The sequence below is a fragment of the Lygodium microphyllum genome, chromosome 24 (genome assembly GCF_053477565.2).
Source record: "Lygodium microphyllum isolate KBCC chromosome 24, Lygodium_microphyllum_v1.1.10, whole genome shotgun sequence".
Taxonomy (NCBI): Eukaryota; Viridiplantae; Streptophyta; class Polypodiopsida; order Schizaeales; family Lygodiaceae; genus Lygodium; species Lygodium microphyllum.
This window is the reverse complement of record NC_141158.1, coordinates 24,689,245-24,708,213: the sequence shown is the minus strand read 5'-3', so window position 1 is coordinate 24,708,213 and position 18,969 is coordinate 24,689,245. Positions and strand designations below refer to the sequence as shown.

At 41.7% G+C, this 18,969-nt stretch overlaps 1 protein-coding gene across 1 annotated transcript in view; it reads left to right on the top strand.

Annotated features, from left to right (window-relative positions):
- The window catches only part of LOC148014925 (putative cytosolic oligopeptidase A), an 81,299-nt gene extending 66,799 nt beyond the window's left edge, over positions 1 to 14,500 (top strand). Inside the window, exons 5-17 of the mRNA XM_087664942.1 lie at positions 8,655 to 8,798; positions 8,941 to 9,171; positions 9,288 to 9,378; positions 9,557 to 9,678; positions 10,022 to 10,129; positions 10,219 to 10,464; positions 10,564 to 10,709; positions 11,851 to 11,968; positions 12,641 to 12,800; positions 12,942 to 12,973; positions 13,162 to 13,227; positions 13,309 to 13,380; positions 14,164 to 14,500. Of these exons, the coding sequence (XP_087521068.1) occupies positions 8,655 to 8,798; positions 8,941 to 9,171; positions 9,288 to 9,378; positions 9,557 to 9,678; positions 10,022 to 10,129; positions 10,219 to 10,464; positions 10,564 to 10,709; positions 11,851 to 11,968; positions 12,641 to 12,800; positions 12,942 to 12,973; positions 13,162 to 13,227; positions 13,309 to 13,380; positions 14,164 to 14,244 (1,617 nt within the window). The 3' untranslated portion in view covers positions 14,245 to 14,500. The remainder of the gene's footprint in view (positions 1 to 8,654; positions 8,799 to 8,940; positions 9,172 to 9,287; positions 9,379 to 9,556; positions 9,679 to 10,021; positions 10,130 to 10,218; positions 10,465 to 10,563; positions 10,710 to 11,850; positions 11,969 to 12,640; positions 12,801 to 12,941; positions 12,974 to 13,161; positions 13,228 to 13,308; positions 13,381 to 14,163) is intronic.
- The last annotated feature ends 4,469 nt before the right edge of the window (positions 14,501 to 18,969 follow it).

Sequence of the window (18,969 nt, the reverse complement as noted above, 5' to 3'; positions counted from 1 at the left end):
TCCTCAGGTCCTCCTCTCACCACACATTTAGAAGTTGGGTGACCGTTCCCGCCACTAGGTGGAGGGCATGCAACCGTCATTATCACCATAGGATGCCCTTACCAACATCTTTGAGGGTGTAGATAGGGTACTGTCTCTCTCTGTATACCTTTCTCCCTTTTTGGTCTATCCTTCTGAGGACAAGCCCTGTCCCACTCCATGACAACCAATCTACGCAACTTAGCATAAGCCAAGATCTGCTAATGGCTAGAGGCCAAACAAACATCATCACAGGGGCCATCCCTCTACCACAACCACTGCATGCCTCACCCCTCCCCTTCTCGTCATATGCGCTTGATAACCCACACTATAATTTCTTCCATGCGAATGGTTTTATCCTGTATCAAGGCCTAATCCTTGGTTCACATCTTGCAGGTCCCCCTATGTGGAAAACATGGAGCACCTAGGGCAGCTGGCTTGCAAAGACGCTCTTCGCCGTCGAAGGGAACATGCAGCACAAGCTCCTCCGCCGATGCGCTACGTGCCTAGTCTCAAAAGGTATGCAAAGAAACAAGGTCCCAAGTGACACCGCCCCGGACGTAGGCCAAAAAATCCCCAGGCCAAGGGAATAGAAGCTCAAAGAAGCACATAAGGTGTGGCAACACCGGTTGTGCGAGCCCCCAACAGACACTCGGGTACCAGGTGCTCAAAGGCAGAAAGAGCAGCTCGAGACAAGGAAGAATTCGATGCATTGTTCAAAAGTATTTTTGAAATAGTGTCGGCCAGAGACTACACCATTCAGGTCCTGGCCGACATCTTCCCTGCTCAATCTCACAGGAGCCTCTCACCAGCAGAGCCTCAGTCGCCTGATCACTCGGACTCACCCCACCTCGTGCAAATCGAGTAGCCCCTATGATATATAAGCAACTTAACAAAGGCCATCCTGCCATAACTTTTTGTTTTTAAATGGTTAAAGGAGCAGGCTCCCCACTTGTATACACTTCCCTTACCTATCGCTAATATATGCCACGTCTTTAACAAGCATCGGAATAGGCTTTACAATCAGCATCATAGGATTTTGAAAAAAAGTAATATCTTGATATGATTGCATTTGTTTGTTGTACTTGATGCATGCGACTTGTATGTACTCTCATGAAGTGACAAGTGGATGCAGGATGACACAGATCTTCGTGCGAACGTGTTCAATGCCCAAGTCACCGCAAGACCACCAACCTCACAAAGAACCGCGACAAAGCTACGCTGCCGAACGCGAAAAATCACCCTTGCGAGTGTCCACATCGTATGACCCAAAGCATAGTCATGGGCTACGCTTTCTTTTTGAGTCAAGCTCTACAGTTGGCTCACGATAGTTGTTACCTCAATTGTACCGACATCGTGTGTCGCAAAGAGGTTTGCAATATCTCAAATGTATCTCCCCATCTCAACAACGGCTTATCTAACAACGAGGCTAGGGCACAATCATCACTGTAATATCTATTTCCTAAGCCTTCGAAGTTTGACATTTCCCAACCCGTTGAAAGGCTAATAGCCTCAACATATTGCAATGATTGTACTCAGGCAAGTCAAAAAAAAAAAAAAGAGGAGAAAAGAGAAGAGAAAGAAAGAAAGAAAGAAAGAAAGAAAAAAACACAAAAAAAAGAAAACAAAAAAGAAAATAAAAGAAAAGAAAAGAACGAAAAGATACGAACTACCCACGATCACAGCACAACACCTAGGGGTCCTTAAATTAGGTACGTCCAGTGACCTTGGTCGGCTGGCTCTGTCCCTAGTCCCCTAGCCCTTTCGCATCACCCACAATTGTTCAGGGCACATCAAGGGCAGGACATACCTAGGGAGCTTGTCTCGCCTATGGTTAGACCTGTCACCCTGACCTATTCGCACGATTCCCTCTTACACTCTGCCTTAATACCATTGCAATCAATTGTGGTAAGCACTGTACGATTGACCATGAAAAATATACCGTCCTCATCAAGCAAGTCCAATAGCTCCCAGCTACTGAAAGTGCGATGTCCCTGTGTTTAATTATGCTACGTTGTGCAGTCACAATGCAAAGGATGTCTCATACACCTTCACGTGTACTCTTCTCAACATGGACAACTTTGCTTCATCCACACATTGTTACGAGAAATCAGCCTGCGGTTTTCTAACTACGTAATATCTAAGTATGCACGAGCACTCACATAATATCTGCACCAAAATATATACACAGTTTGGGTCCTCAAGTGCAGGACAATACTCAAGGCTTGCTTAGAGTTCGACCTATCTCCCAAACTATTTGAACTATGCCTTGTGCACGATAGAGAAGACTAGCACTACCCCTAGGGAGAGACCACCTATGAGAGGTTTTCAATTGCAGGTATTGAAGACTTCAACGAAGGTGTTGTTCGCTCTTCATCGACACTCAACTCTGAATTCTTATCCTTTATCATCCTGCAAGCCCTCCAAGAATCGTCATGTGCAGAATCCCCAACAAACTGCCACTTGTACTCCATTAGTGCAATCCCTACAAAGAACAGCCCTACCACCAACTCCAATAGGCCTACCACCAACCACCTAAACCACCAACTTGCCCCTAATGACCTTCCTCCCCATCACTACCAACACTCCTCCATGGCAACCATAGACGTCCTTGCCACCCACGTCTTCGGTGCATGCTACAGCCTGCTACCTACGACGATGAGTGCCATGGGACTGGCACTCGTCTAGGAGGGGGGTAATGTTAACCCTCAAACGAACAAAGGTGGAAAATCCGGAAAAGCTAAAGCAGAAGACAAAGGCCAAGGCAAAGTGAAATGGAAGACAAAGACGCACAAGGAGAAAAGTCCTAAATAAGAGAGAAAGGCATGTAAGAAAAAGCGCAAGTCAATACTTTTGTAAAAGAGCACAAGCGCATTATGGTTTAATTCAAGGAGCACCGGGCTCTCACCCGTGCAATTTGTAAATGTAGACTGGCGGTGGAAAGGAAGCTAGGAAGATAGAAGGACAATGGGAAAAAGGGCCTAGGCCATGGCCGGCCATGTAAAAAAGGGGATAAGGGGATGACCGCCCAAAAGGGATTTAGGGTTTTGTATATAAAGTTGAAAAGTGAATGAGAAGCTCATTCTTGTGTATGGCCAAAAGTGGCTCTCCTCTTCTTCTTCTTCTTCTTGTTCTTGCTTGCTTGAGCTTGTGCTTGAGAGAGGGAGTGTGAGAGTGTGAGGGAGTGAGTGTGTGAGGGTAAGGGACTGGGGAGGAGAAGCTCTCCATCTTCTCCTCTCTTATTCTCTTCTCTTCTCTTCTCGTGGCGATGGAGCTTGGAGCGTGGAGCTTGAGGATGGAGCTTGCTTGAAGCTTGCACTTGGATCGTGAAGCTACCAAAGTGCGTGAGAGAGGAGGTAACTTGATCGGCATGGAGATAAGCTCACTACACCTGTAGATATGGATGGCGCATTGGCTATGTGAGAGGTAGCCATTAGTGCTCGGCTTGGAACGCTTGAAACAATAAGCGGTCCGAGGGTCTTGGCGGTTGAGCGAGAGCTCCCACAACGAGGATTACAATTGGCCGCACTTTAGGTGTGACAACTAGCAGGTCAATTCAACCAACATGGCAAATAGGTCGTAACGGGGCAATGTGGTTGGGGCGAGTTGAACGATGACGATTGACAGTCTTGCCTACCTTTACTTTTCACTTTTGAACATCAAGACCCCCACCTATATATTGGAGGGCTCTCTCTTCATTTCCAATTAGCTCTCATGCTGAAATTTCAGCCACATGCTTTGTACTCTTCTATCTATCACTCATCCAAAGAGCACTTTCTACTTGGCTTGATCTATTCCAAGCACTAAAGAAGGAAATCAGCTTGCTACCCAGAGTATGCAGAAATTAGTGTTTCAAAACCCCAATTTTCAGAATTGCAGCAAATCAGCCTTTTTGTATATGGTTCAAGCACTTGATGCCCATGGTTTGTTTCAATTAATTCTTGTAGAGGGGGAGAGGCTTGTTCTCTCTCAACACGGTGTCAACTCTCTTCTTTCTCTCCATAGTTGTTTCCATACGACGTATGGTACTGTTCGCACCGTACGTTTTCGTACGTTAAAATTGGTTCTTTTTGGCCACTTCAGATACGCGTCCCACGTCCCGTGTTTCTTGCTGTCCCGCCTTTACTCCTGTGTGTTCCGCTTGCCTGTATGGCACTTTTTAGGGGGGGGGGGGGGGGTAGGAAGCCTTGGATACCTCATTCCACCCCCTTTTCTAGCCATGCCCTCCCCCCCCCCCCCCCCAAGCTCTCTTTCTTTGGATTCCTTCCAATTGGCAGCCCTCTCTTTAACTGTTGACCTCTCTTTGACTGTTTGAACTTTGACCCTTCTCTCATCTACAAAAGGTGCTCCTTTCCTCCAAGCTTCCTCACCAATTTAGTAAGCATTTACCATTCTCATCTTCCTCTCTTGGATCTTGAATGGACTTGTGATTTTTCATTCTCATCTCCTATCCCCTCTTTCCCACACCCTATCAAAGCTCGATGCAAGGAGATCCCTCAAAACATCACGGAGGAGATTCTCGCCAAGATGAGAGGGGGATCCATAAGAGGAGGAGGAAGTGGCTTATCGGCGCTGAAACCAGCCTTCCTTCTTAGAATGGGTGGTGATACCTTGATTTAAGAGTTAATTACAGCAATAAATAAATACTCATAAAATGAAATACACACACTTTACCATAACATTCTTGGACAATAGATACCTTGTTGGCCCCAAAATTGGTGCCCCTTGTGGTATTTCTTTAGCTTTCATTCAATTGGAAGGAGTGCAACTCGAGATTCTTCAATCTCCTCCTGCTAACAAATTGCTCTTGCTGTCATAAATGACCAGCAAGCCTTTTGGGTCATTTGCTCCTTGATTCACCCAGGACTTCTTCTCCAATTTGACCCTTGGCTGGCCAAATGTTGTCCTAAATCAATTCGGGATGGGCTGGCTTCGAAATCCCTCGATAATCTTCAATTATCAGCTGTTGATTTCAGTTCCTCGAGCCTTCAATCTTTGGCACGGATCCCAAGGTGGTTGCTAAATCCTAATTTCTGCTGTAAATTAGGGTTTACTGCGGAAAGGTTGAAATCTCTTCCAAATGGCTGAGAATTGCTGAGAATGGTTGAGCATAGGCTGAAGGAGATGAGAGAATGCTGTAAAGAGAGAAAATTTTGAGATTTGTCGCGAAGAACTGATCAAAATCAGTTGCTGCCTTGCAGTATCAGCCCCAAACGGATGCAGCAACCACAATAGGAGCATCAGAGACTGTGATCTTCAGGAGAAACTGCATCAGCAGCAATTGCCAGCTTCCCAAGGTCAAGAATATGCAATCTCCATCACCAAAATGGTCTTCAATGGCTGGAAAATGGCTCCAAAAGCTGGCAACAATAGTCCAACACCTCTTTCCAACAGCTCCAAAATGAAAAAACGAGATTTCCCTCTCCCTTCAGCCCTATTTAACCTTTCCCGCACTTGCATGGGAAAGTTTTGCCAAGTGGCAGCTTTCTTAATCCATTTTCCGAAAATTTCAGCCATTTAATTAATTTTTAGAATTAATTAATTCTGAAAATTAATTCAGCCCTCAATCCATGCCCAAAAAATTGACCTTGCCCATCTAAAAATTAATTGGCTAGGCCATTTGCAACCCAAAGTGGTCCCATGCACTTAATTGACCCTTGGACAGGCATTAATCTGTTAATTAATGCCTAGTCCCTAGTGTCACCATTGACACTTAATGGCCAATTAATGGTCCTAGGGGTAAACTGACACCAAAATTCACTTAGAATCTAACAAGTGTAACTTGTTACAACTTTTGCCTTTGACACCCATCTTTTTTAGAGGGTCCTTCGTTCTTCAACTACGAAAAAGTAGCTTGCACCTCACATGTGCATCTTTTAATTGCACATTTGATTAATCCTTTAATCAAATGTCAATTAAACATAAGCAAAGTATCAAAATCTCACGTCATAGGCGCCAATTCCTATGCCTACTAACGAGGAAGTATTGAATCTGGACATATCTTCAATTGATGTGGGAGAAGCCTCTACCATTGGTGGTGGGGGCTCTTCAGCTTCTGTAAAAGACAAAGAGTGGAGGCTCATGTGGTGTCGGAGAGTGATCGTAAGAAACGGGGCATCATCAACATACTCGTCTCATGCCCACTCGGCACTTACTTTTTGCGGGCCGTAGATACTGGCAAGAGGGGGACGAAAACGATGGGCACATTTATCTATCGCCACATTTGACAAGCTATCATTGAGGTATACATTGCCTTTTAAATTTGTTTCACTTTCTTTCATTATGATAATTGGTTTATGCATAACTATCTATCTCCCTATTCTAATTTCTCTCTAGTATCTATCTCGATTCTCTCTTTCTCCCTGGGCCCCAAGGACCCCAATCCCCATCTCTCTTCATTCTTGAATATTGAAAGTTGAAAGTTGAAACTTGAAAGGCTCAACTCTCTCTTTCTTTCTCTAATCTCCAAGTATTGTTAGTATACTTGTAATTTGTATATTGTGGTTGTAGGTGGGCCCCTCAAATGTGGTGTAAGTTGTTACAGACAATGCATTGAATTGTCGACGCACAGACCGTTTGCTTGAGGTCGAGTTTTCCACGATTGTGTGGACTCCATGTGCAAGTCATTGTTTAGACTTGCGCATGGAGGACATTGGGAAGCTCAAGTGGGTGAAGAGAGTGATCCACTAAGCTACATCAATTGTCACATTCTTCACGGTAAAGGTAAAGGTGCTTGCGATGTATTGTGAGCATAGCACATTGGAGTTGAAGAATCCTTCTTCAACTCGCTTTGCTTACCTGTGGTTATTGCTTGAGTGCCTTTATGAGGTGCGGTCCCAGATAGTGGTGTCCACTCTATGGAATGAGTGGGATGAGCATGAGACAGAGGAGGCCAAAGCTATGCAGCGCTTGTGCCTTAATGAGCAGTTTTGGCAAAAAGTCTGTGCCATTGTCATTGTCGTGACTCCCTTTTATAGGATGCTACGTATGAGTGATTGTGAGGGGTCTACCATGGGCCTTCTCATTCACTTCTTTAGAGCGGCATTGGTGGAGACATGTGCTTATACAAAAGTGATCATAGAGGCACAACGTGCACATGTTTTAGAGATAGCAGAGAGAAGATGGGCATGGATGCATAAGCCCATCCATGGTTTTGCCGCATCGTTACATTCGGCCTACAAGTCGCCGACGGTCATGGATGATAGAGTTCGGTGCAGACCAGCTTGCTTATTTGACTTGTGTGGTCTCTGTGGATGACCACAATGTAGTGTTGGAGCAGCTAGGATGCCATGTAGATCAGAGAGGGCATGTGGCTTTTGCTTCTCCCACTTGTTGGAGGAGAGAGTCACTTGTGAAGCCTTTATTTTGGTGGCAAAACTTTGGATACACATTGGAGACCCTTCAGCCCTTAGCCAGGAGGGTCCTTGCCTAAGATTGCTCTTCGGGTGCATATGAGAGAAACTGGAGCGTCTATTCTCTCATTCACACAAAGATTCGCAATCGGCTTAGCACACGACAGTTAGAGCGGCTAGTCTATTGCTGCACTAACTTACGCATGATGAGACTATGATGAGCAGGGGTAGTCCGAAGCAGGTAAAGTTTAAACACTTAACCATAAAATTTAAAATTTGTTGTTTTAAACTTTGAACTTTGAAGTTTATACTTTATAATTTAGACTTTGGCATTTATAATCTTCCGTGCATCATGCATTGTGTAGGTGAATGTTGATACATTCAATTTGACGGGTGACACTCTTTCGAGTATACATCAGGAGGTGGATAAGGAGGAGGAGATGATCTTTGCAGAGCTTTATAGAGAGCTTATAGTAGCAGATACTCGTGACACTCGTAGTTAGCGTGCTCGTGGGCGAGCAGTTCGAGTAGGTGGTAGCAGAGGCATGGTCATTCGATGCCCTTCATCATCGAGGAGGGGTGGTTCGGGTGGCTTGTAGACATATGTAAGGCAGGGCTCTAGTAGCTCACATCTTGTGCCTCATGATGACATCCCCCCTTGTCTACACAGCCGCCACCTAGGGAGTCATCATTTGATGATGATGGTAACCTCATCAGTGAGGATGAGTATGAGTATGTCTCATCATCCGATGCCGAGGAGTCATCTTCAGACTCTTGATGAGCACTGAGATGGTTCTGATGATGATGATAGTGATGCCTCATCATAGATTCATAGGTCTCTCTTTGTGATGGTCACCCTCATGTATTCATCTTATTTTGTAGTAATGAAATGGCTATTTCCACTTTAAACATGTATTCTATGATCTATCATTTAATGATTTATGGTTTTTGTTATTTTAAAAATCATCTTAATTTTTTTTTGTACTAATATCGTACTGTACCTTATAAAATCATAAGGTACCATTTAGTACCGTATTTTATCATACCGTACCTTTCGTACCTTTCGTACCTGACAACTATGTTTCTCTCTCTCTTCCTTCATCTTCTAATTTCCATGGTGATAATTGATCAAGTTGGTCAAGTTCAAAGTATTGTCATTCTCATGTCCTTCTTTATGCTTACACTTGTAATGCCAGTTTGTTCTTGTACATGTGCTTTCAGACATCTTGAGTTAGAGGCCGTTTGAGTATGTTTCAGTATTTCAGTGATGCTAATCACCTGCAGGACCTAGAACAACTCTCAACAAAATTCAGTGAGCATGTGCTAGATTCAACAAAAAAGTTTGGAAAGCTTATTGTGAATAAGGATGATATTTTGGGCCTACCGGCAACAGCACTTGGTGTTGCTGCACAAGCAGCTGAAGCAAAGGTAAACACATCAAAGGTTCACACTATTCATACTTTGTTTTCTGATCTTTCTGTTTCAAACCTTACTATCTTTTCTGGCATGTGAAGTGTAAATCAATAAAAAATAGCATGGCATGATGACGTGTCAATGTCCACCATGACAGGGCCACAAAGGTGCAAGTGCAGAGAATGGGCCTTGGCTAATTACGTTAGATTTTCCCAGCTATATGCCTGTTATGCAACATGTGCGAAATCGTGCTTTAAGGGAAGAACTATATCGGGCATATATAACGCGTGCTTCTGTTGGAGAACTAGATAACACTCCTTTGATCAACAAGATTTTACAGCTGCGCTTAGAGAAAGCAAAGCTTCTTGGATTCAAGAATCATGCAGAGGTAATTGAATGGGAATCAGGATGACATTTGTATCATATTGAGGATTGATTAGTTGAGAATGCTTGGGCTGGCACAAGATAGATGCTCAACAAAATGCTTGAATCATACTTTCCCAGGTGAGCATGGCCATGAAAATGGCAACCATTGAGAAGGCAGAGGAACTTTTGGAGGATCTACGAAAGACCTCATGGGAACCTGCTTTGAAAGGTATATATTGTGCAATTGGTTGCACGCACCAGTCTATGCAGTGTTCCTCTAGTACTATCTTTAGTAGCAGAGAACAATGGCTTTTTTCTCATGGACCAGGAAATAGAAATAGAAGTCATTGGAAATTGCTTCATAACAATCATTGCTGTCCTGTGAGCTTTACATCTTTTGTGTGTAGATTTGGATGACTTGAAGACCTTTGCAAAGGAGCTAGGTGCATCTGAAGGAGAAAACATGTGCCTTTGGGATGTCAGCTTTTGGAGTGAGCGGCTACGAGAAGCAAAATATGATATTAATGAGGTCATTTAACATGCTCAGCTTTCAAGATCTAGAAATTTCCTTGTGAAAGCAGAAATGTGATGTGAAATCTAGAAGATTTTAGACCTTATCATCTGACCCTTAATGTGTTTACCGTACAAGTACACTTTGTGGGTCCCAGAATGCTTAATCATTGTTTCTGTATTTAACATGCTTGCTCCATTATATTTATAATTGCTGAAGTTATCACAATTGCTAGGATGTACTAATTTTTTACTCGTGCATTTTGAGATGCATGCTCCAACATATGTCAAATTGCAAAGCTTATCAATAGCAATGAGGTACTAGCACTTCCAAACCAACTGCATGATTTTGCATCTGACAGGAAGAGCTGAGACCATATTTCTCACTGCCACGAGTAATTGATGGCCTCTTTGGCCTTGCAAAAATGTTATTTGGAGTTGTCATAGAGGCTGCCGATGGTCTTGCACCTGTAAGCTTCTATCTTGGCTTTTGCCTATAAACATGTGCTTGGAAGCAAAATCCAAGATTTAGCTCTCTCATCTCACTTTGTATGTGCAGGTTTGGCATCCAGATGTCAAGTTCTTTAGGGTCAGGGATTCAGCCGGAGAGGCAATTGCCTATTTCTATTTAGATCCTTATTCAAGGCCTGCTGAAAAGAGAGGTGGTGCTTGGATGGACGAAGTCCTAGGCCGCAGTCGATTACTGGCTCCCAAAGACAGTCATGCAAGGCTTCCTGTAGCACACATGGTTTGCAATCAAACTCCTCCTGTGGGGGATAAGCCAAGCCTCATGACTTTCCGTGAGGTACATGTTAAAGCTGTCACAAAACTAATGGTGATAGTGAAAAATGCACCATCATTTTCTAAGTCATATGATGCAATCTACTTCTGTTTCCTGTATTAGGTTGAGACCCTTTTCCATGAATTTGGGCATGCTTTACAACACATGCTCACTAGGCAAGATGAAGGGTTGGTTGCGGGTATTCGTGGGGTTGAATGGGATGCTGTAGAGCTTCCTTCTCAGTTTATGGAGAACTGGTGTTACCACAGGTATGCATATAATATCGTGTCATTTTATATGTTGTAAAAGTTCTGAAAGGTCGCACAAGACTCTGTATCCCAGGGGAGATTGTGTGGTTCTTTCAAAAAATGTTCAGAATCAGCTGAATGTTTGTTCATTCTTTACTGTTTTAGAAAGGTTGGGACATTTACACCAGTTCACTTGAGTATAAACAATACTAGATGTAGTTATAGCAACTCCTTGGCTAAACAGTTCAAGGGCCAGCTTAAGCTGTTATATTAGCTTCTCAGAGCTGTATTGACAAACATGTGTTGTTTAGAATCTTTGGTAGGTTAAATAATTCAAAAGATCATTTTTGATCTGCAATTTTACCCTCTCAAAGCCATACAACTGTGAAGTTATATAGAAATATCAAGGGGAAAGTTATCCAGTAGTAGTTTTGTACCAACTCATGCTTGCTTAGAATTGCTGCATGCATTGATGACATTGATCACCTGCAGATAATTGGCAGTGTGACAACCAACAGCGACTTGGACTGCAGTAAGATGGTTTGCTTACTTGGATGACTATGGGATGGCAGGACTTTCCTGGCAGCATTAGTTTCAGATTCACTAGATATAGTTACAATTAGGGTGGAGTTAGAAGAGTAAGACCAGCTTATGCAAGAGAAGCTTGCTGCTTAGTTGGCATTTGGTCAATCAACTATCTAGCACTACTTAAGCTCACCAAAGAACAGTTTATCTTGTCGTGATAGTAAAACAAGATTCTTTGCAGCATTTTGCTTGGTATTTTGGCTGCAGACATGAAACTGCAGTAATAAATATGACAGGACATCATCCACCCCTCTAAGAATGGTGACAGGCAAGAGGCCTTGCTGCATGTTTTGAGCCAAGACCATTAGAGTTCTAGTGGCTTTGCAGACCACTGGTGTGGCTTTTCTCACTTCCCACTTGTTGGGAAGCAGCCAGTTTTGAAGCACCTGTAATTCGTTTCTTTGTTTTGCACCCTTCCAGGAGTCACCAGGGCCCCTTTTTTGTGGTTTAGGAAGATCTTTTCCTTTAGAAAAATGGAATGCATGCTCTCATTATATCCTTTTTCCAGAAAATTATTGTCAATATTAGTTTGATGTTTCTGTTGTACTAAGATACTGGATACATCTTTTTTAAGCAGAGCTACATTGTTGGGTATAGCTAAGCACTATGAAACTGGGGAAACTCTCTCAGAGGAACTGTATCAAAAACTTCTGGCGGCCAGGACTTACAGAGCAGGTTCCTTAACCTTACGCCAGGTAAGAAACTACCAGTAGTGTGCTGGAGTTGTTTTCTTTAACTTAAATGGATCAACTGAAGAGTTTTTGTATGTAACTTTTGCTGTGTGGATCAATTGGTAATACAGTCCCTGGTTGGACATGTTTAATTTGCAATGTGTGAACACTGCTCTTTAGGCGAAGTGTTTTTCCTTATAAGAAAATTGAAATCCATTCCAGTTCTTTAATGTTGAGTGGTGGTTGAGAAAAGGCTCTCTGAATGTAACATTACAAAATCTTACTTATTATAACTGATTTTTTTTCAACAGCCTAAGTGGATGCATGTATAAGATTTATTATATGTGGGATATGTTACGACTTGTTAGCTATTTTAAATTAGTGTTGTATCAGACCTTCCATACGATAGCTGTTTGGGGAACTGAACTAGCTGATTTCATTGGACTGGTTACTTCACTTGTGCAGCCTTAACTATCCATGTCATCTCCTGTCTTGTATATTAGTCTTACCAGAAAATATTTGCCAAGCATTTTGTATTTAAAAAACACCACTTTCACTATTCTGAGTAACATCAAAACATTCACAGGTTCTTACAGCATACTCCCTTGGCCAAACTATTAGCCATAAACTGAGAGGGTTGCATAGTTTTAATAATTCTAGGTTTCTTATTTGTGTGCAAATGTGCATCACCTGCAGATTCACTTTGCCAGTGTCGATCTTGAGCTACATTCGAAGTTTGTACCTGGTGGTGAAGAAACGATATTTGATGTGGATAGAAGAGTGGCCCAAAAGACTCAAGTAATCCTGCCATTAGCAGAGGACAGATTCCTTTGCAGCTTTCAACACATATTTGCAGGTCTCTCTCCAAACACATTCCAAATAGAATCACATTCGCCATATCAACAGAACCCGCTGGTCTAATGTTTATCACCATACATTAATCTGGTTCAATGCTGTACGATATTGACTTACGGTATATGTTTGTCCCTTGATACAGGTGGGTACTCAGCAGGTTACTACAGCTACAAGGTAAATGCTTTAAATGCTTTTTGATGCACGAATTTGTTGCCAATCTGTGATTCCTATTGCTCAGGCATTTCATACTTTTAGCTGCCTGAAATAGTTACTTGTCAAAGAGATCTCAGTCAGATTGTCTTCAATAAATTGTAGATCCAGAAAATTCTAAACGTTTTAACAAAACCTAAATGTTGATGCAGTGGGCTGAAGTTCTATCGGCAGATGCATTTTCGGCCTTTGAAGAAGTGGGCTTAGACAATGACCAGGTATATGTAGATTCTAACCTCTGTATTGTTCAAGTTTATGTGAAGCCTACCATATAACATCTGAAGACCAATTTTTTTCAGGCTGTGAAAGAGACTGGTCAAAGGTTTCGTGAGACAGTACTTGCCTTGGGAGGTGGTAGGCCTCCCCTGAAGGTTTGGCCTGCTGAACTTTATTGTATTTCTGAATGGTTGCAATCATCAGTTGTCATTATTACAGTTAGAAGAAAATTGTGCATGGTTCCTGAATAGGTAATGCGTTTAAATAACATCTATAAGGGTAATGGGTTCTCAGCCTACCTCAGCACACTTCAGTACGTTAGCTGCTTGTATTTTCGGAGTCCCAGTCTGTCTATCAGCTTCATAACAATTGTCAGGTTCAAAATGTTATGTCCCAGTAATAGTTTAGTGTACCATGGCCCACCCTGCTTAGAGGTCATGAAGTCAAACACAACAATGTGCAAGGTGTGCTTTTCTATTAGCAATCTTTGCAGTGGCTTTTACAGAAGATAGAAGACATCTTGGAAACTTTGTATATGTTCACTGCTTACTGGAACCATGGCTTAGCATTGTGAATGTAAACTACATGTTTAGGTTGCCTGACCTTCCAGCTTTTTGATGACCATAATTATAAGCATTTTGACACATCATGGGGGGGGGACCTGTTTACTACCTCAAATGAGGTAAGAGCGTAGGAGGTAGCAATATTAGAGGACATACTGGTCAGTAAATTCCTAGTGGCCTAAATATTATTGGGAGGTAACAAAAGCTGTATGCCAGCTCGTGGGCATTGCTCATCCATTTTCCAGGCTTGGCTTTTGGCTGAGTTGTTCACAATAAAAGAAGTAGATTATGTTTAGTTTTCTGTACATTTGCTTGTGTTAGCTCAACCATCATGTGATAAGTCATGTCTGATTGAAGCTGGTGTTGCAACTCTAGGTGTTTATTGACTTCCGTGGACGAGAACCGACTACAGATGCTCTTTTGCGCCACAATGGGCTTCTGAAAGTTTCAGCATAATTAAATGGTAGTCTCTATTGCATACCTCGTAGCCATGTCTGACAAAGTCAGCTCAGGAAACATAGGGATTTGGGAGCCTGCATTTTGCAGTCTGATTGCACTGGGTCATGTAAGTGTGATCCATTCAAATTTGAGGAAAATGGTGAGGCAGGAGAAATTTTCATGCAATGGTTGCGTAGACACAGAATTCTTATTTCTATACAATCAAATATTGACAGATAATTGGTAATTCAAAAGATTTACCATCATTATTATACATTTTAGTTGTCAAATTGACTGTTGCAAAACATTTGTACTAGTAATTGTTTATCATGCCTTATGCTTAGTACTATGCTTATCTAGGTTTTGCTTTAACTCCCAATGTATTTTGGTGGCTTGTTTCAAAGAATGAAACTGTGTTAATGGTGCAAGCTATCCCAACCAATAAGATGATCCAAGTTCAATGTGAAAGAAGACATGTGAGTTCTTGAGTGTTAAATGGTGTCAACGGCAAATTTGAAGAAAGAAATGCATGCTCTCTCTCTCTCTCTCTCCCCACACACACACACACACACTCACACTCGTTATCTCACACAGAAGTGGTCTTCCAAACCCAACCGAAAATTGTATGCAAATTTTGAAGCTGCATATCTGCTGTCCATGTGTAAAGCTCTATGTGATATGTGAGTGCGAAAAGGTTGAAATCATTTTTTAGTTTTAAAAGTGACTATAAATAATTTGCAAGAAACCATAGCTCAATGCATAGATGCTTGGTGTGCCAATAAGGTGTTTGTGGGTTGGAATCTTGGTTATAAGGCACATCAGGGGATTGCACACTGCAGGTTCTCACTTCTGCATGGGTTAAGGTGATTTGTTGACTTTGGGGATGTGTGCTGATGTGATTAACAGAATGCACTGATGATTGTCATAGACAACATGCAGATATGCCTACAAATTGGCATAGTTTCATAGCCAACCCATCATATTTGTGTTATTATGGGAGTTCACTATGTCCATTAATTATATGTATATTCCAAGACTTGCATTTTAGAAAGAGAAGATGAGAATAATTTAAAAAATGAACATGAATTTATTTTGTCTCCATCTCTACTATGTGTCAGAGAGAGCTTCTTGTATGTATATGCATAGCTAGTGAGAGCCACAACATCAAGGAGCATATATTTCCTAGCTTTTGTTATGGTATTAGAGCTTGGCAAGCAAAAGGAAGCTCTACATGGTGAAGAAAATCAAGGAGGCAAGCAAGTGTAGGTGTGATAGCTTACTCTATTTCTTCCAAGGGTTTTGTAGATTCAAGAAACCCTTGTAGGTTCAAGTTCATTCATTGTCTTTAGATTGACAAGAAATTCGATGAGTGCAAAGAGAGCATGAGTTTTGTAGATTGATTTGTAAGGCTTTCTTGTTTATATTTTGGCCATTTAAGGTTGTTTCACTTGGGTTCTTGCACTTGCAAGATATTTACCAAGCGTTTTTAGAAGTTTTGTAAAATTGCAAGTTTTGACTACTTTTGCAAATTGTGCATGGTTTTCATATCATTGGATGTTGAAGGATGTGGGAACACTAAGTGTACAATCTATGTACATTGATTGAGAATGTTAGTTGTGTTTGGAATCTCTGTGTGTCTTAGAACTTAGCAAGATAATTTTATTATTGCATACAACTAGATGAGAACAACTATCACGCCAACCTAGACAAGTTGAAAAAAAGTAACTATAAGCACTAGAAGTTTAGGATGAGTTTTTTTAAAATAAGTAAAGGCTTGTGGGGATATGGAAGTGGAGATGAGAAAGAGTTGAGGCTCCTCGAATATCCAATAGATGGACAACAAAAGACAAGGAGTGGACTTGGAAACACCACATGGAGACACATTCTCTTTGTGTGTGTGTGTGTGTGTGTGTGTGTGTGTGTGAAGCAAGAAGGTAGAGAAGAAAGCAAGAGCTCAAAACTTGCATATGTAAGATGAGAGTTTTTATTTATTTTATGCATTTCTTGGGTGTGTAGCATTAACCATTAGTCTCTCTTGAGTCTAGTCATTTCTTTTTGACATCTATGTAGCTTATAGATTTGTAGTAGAAACTTCTCTTACGATAGAGGGACTTATCCACACATCTTGTGGGCCTTTTATATGCATACACGAGTAAAACTTTGAAATACAAAAATTGAGGATTTGAGAAAGATTGCAAATTGTACGAAAGTGAATTTGGCTCTCACTTTTTGATAAAAATACATTGTAGCAAAATGGAAAGTAAAATGTAGATGTCTAAAATAGATGTCATGCATGCAAATTCTTGATGCCTTCAATCTAATATATTTCAAAAATTTGCAGTTACAATTACTTTGTAGCTTCAATCCTTTCTAAAGGTATGTTAATTGGCCTTCATTGACTTCTTTGATAATGTGTTGACTACTTTGACCAACCCTTCAACTTCTTTGTTTTTTTTTTCATCCTTTTATAATTTTGGGGTAACATTAGTTCTATCTCTTGATGAAGGCATGTTTCTTGATCCATTAGTCTAAGGTAGCATTTTATGAAAAGAACCAAAGGTTGTAGTACTTGGGATACACGTGGTTAGGTAATGATGTGGATATGCGGCTTTTGAAGGGAGTGAGGTAAATGTTGATGTGGTGATGGGTGTGTCTTTTGAGGTATACTTGAAAAAATACCTCATGCTCTCTATTTGAGGATAATGCTCAACCTAAGTGTGCTAAGCTCAAAACCTCCTAGGTGTATTCCATGCTTAAGAGTTAATTGGTGGAAGAGTGAATTTGTGATGAGATTTAGGTTGTAGGTCTTTCAAGTCCAAGGATGTCTTGCTATTGATGTGCTCTGAATTGTGGTGAGGAGAAGTGGGCTAAGGGGTTAGAGATGGGTCTAATAGTAGGTATGCCAAAGTCTCTTAGGTGTGTCTCACACTTGAGGTCCTAATCGGTGGAAGGGTGGATGTGTGGTGAGACTCAAGTGGTAGGTCTATTGAGCAAGCTTGGCAATGTCATACTTTTGATGTGCCTTGAATTGTAGTGTGGGTAAGTGGGCTAGGGGATTAGAGATGCAGATTGTCAATCAAAGCCATTAGGTATCTTTAACTAGAGAATCCCTAGGTGTAGTGGTTGTGCATGCACCTAGCTAACTTTTGAGCTTTTGCTCTCTGTAATGGCTTTCTTTCTTTATCTCCCCCCCCCCCCCCCCCCCCCCCCCCCCCCTTTTTTTGGATATATTCCATGCCTCAAGGAGTAGGCATAAATTTTGAGCAAGATAAACCTCACCGTTAGGTATTCCTTAATGGCTACCACATCTATATAGGGATTGTTGAAGGAAAGGGTGAACCGTGAGAGCATAGGTGAATAACCTCTTGGCCATATCATCCATCAATTCAACAAAATCATTGATCAATTCTAGATATTATGCTAGTAGAAAGGTTGCATATAGAATGTGCCTAGCAATGACAATTTGCATTCATATTAAAGAATGATGTAGATAGCCATTCCTTAAGCATAGTGGTCTCTAATATAAATAAATGAATGAATATACAAGTGGTTATAGGTTTCTAAGAAGCTAGGATTTGGATGATTTGCAACTATTCTAAATATGTTGTTGTGAATGATGGTACCAAGTCTTAGTGTTGTAAGAGCTAGGTGGTTTCTAGGTATCAAGATTGTGGGAGAGAAGGAAGGAGTCTCACTTGTAGCTTTCTTGCTTGCACAATGGGGGAATACACACAAGGGTGGAGGCTGAAAACAGTTTTCCTCTTCTTAGTTGTGTAAGCCAAAAGAACTCTAATACAAAGAAATAGAAGAACCCTATATATGGGTCTCAAACCAAACTCAACTAACTAAGGTGGCATACTAACTGAGCCACGAACTAGAGTAGATAAGGATAGCTATCATGTAGCTATTATTCATGGGCGGTGTACCAACCGCGTCTGCAACTGACAAGTCGGTGACATAAATACACAACGGTCACCCTGGCGTATCACGAGTGGAGCTCGATATCTCAACACTCCCCCTCGAGCTCAATCCCAATTCCTGCACACCAAGCAGGTCTCTCAACTTGCGCAGCTTCTCTGCGCCCAATGCCTTCGTAAATATGTCAGCTACCTGATTCTCTGTGGTGACATAAACTAGATCAATAAGACCTAGTAAAACCCTCTCCCGCACATAGTGATAATGCACCTCAATGTGCTTTGTTCTAGCATGATAGACTGGGTTATTTGCTAAGTGTATACTACTCATGTTGTCACAATAAATGACAACTGGCCCATCTGTAGACTGATGCATATCATAAAGTAGCTTATGCAACCAAGCTACCTCACATGCAGCCATTGCTGCATCCCTGTACTCGGCCTCTGTGCTCGACAAGGCAATTGTAGGCTGTTTCTTGCTGCTCCAAGTGACTGCAGCACTCCCAAAAGAGAACACATATCCACTGGTAGATCGTGTATCAGAAATACTACCAGCCCAATCAGCATCAGTGTATCCATGTAGCTGTATCTGAACCCCAGTCTCATAAAATAGTCCATACTGCAATGTGGACTTCACATACCTGAGTATGCGTCTAGCCGCATCCAAATGCGATTTCCTTGGAGCCTGCATAAATTGACTTACCAATCTAACAGCATAGCTCAAATCTGGCCTGGTAATAGTCATATAGATCAAGCTTCCTACTATGCGTCTGTACATAGTAGGGTCTTCCAGAAGCTCACCTGCATCTGCGCCGCTCAGCTTTACATT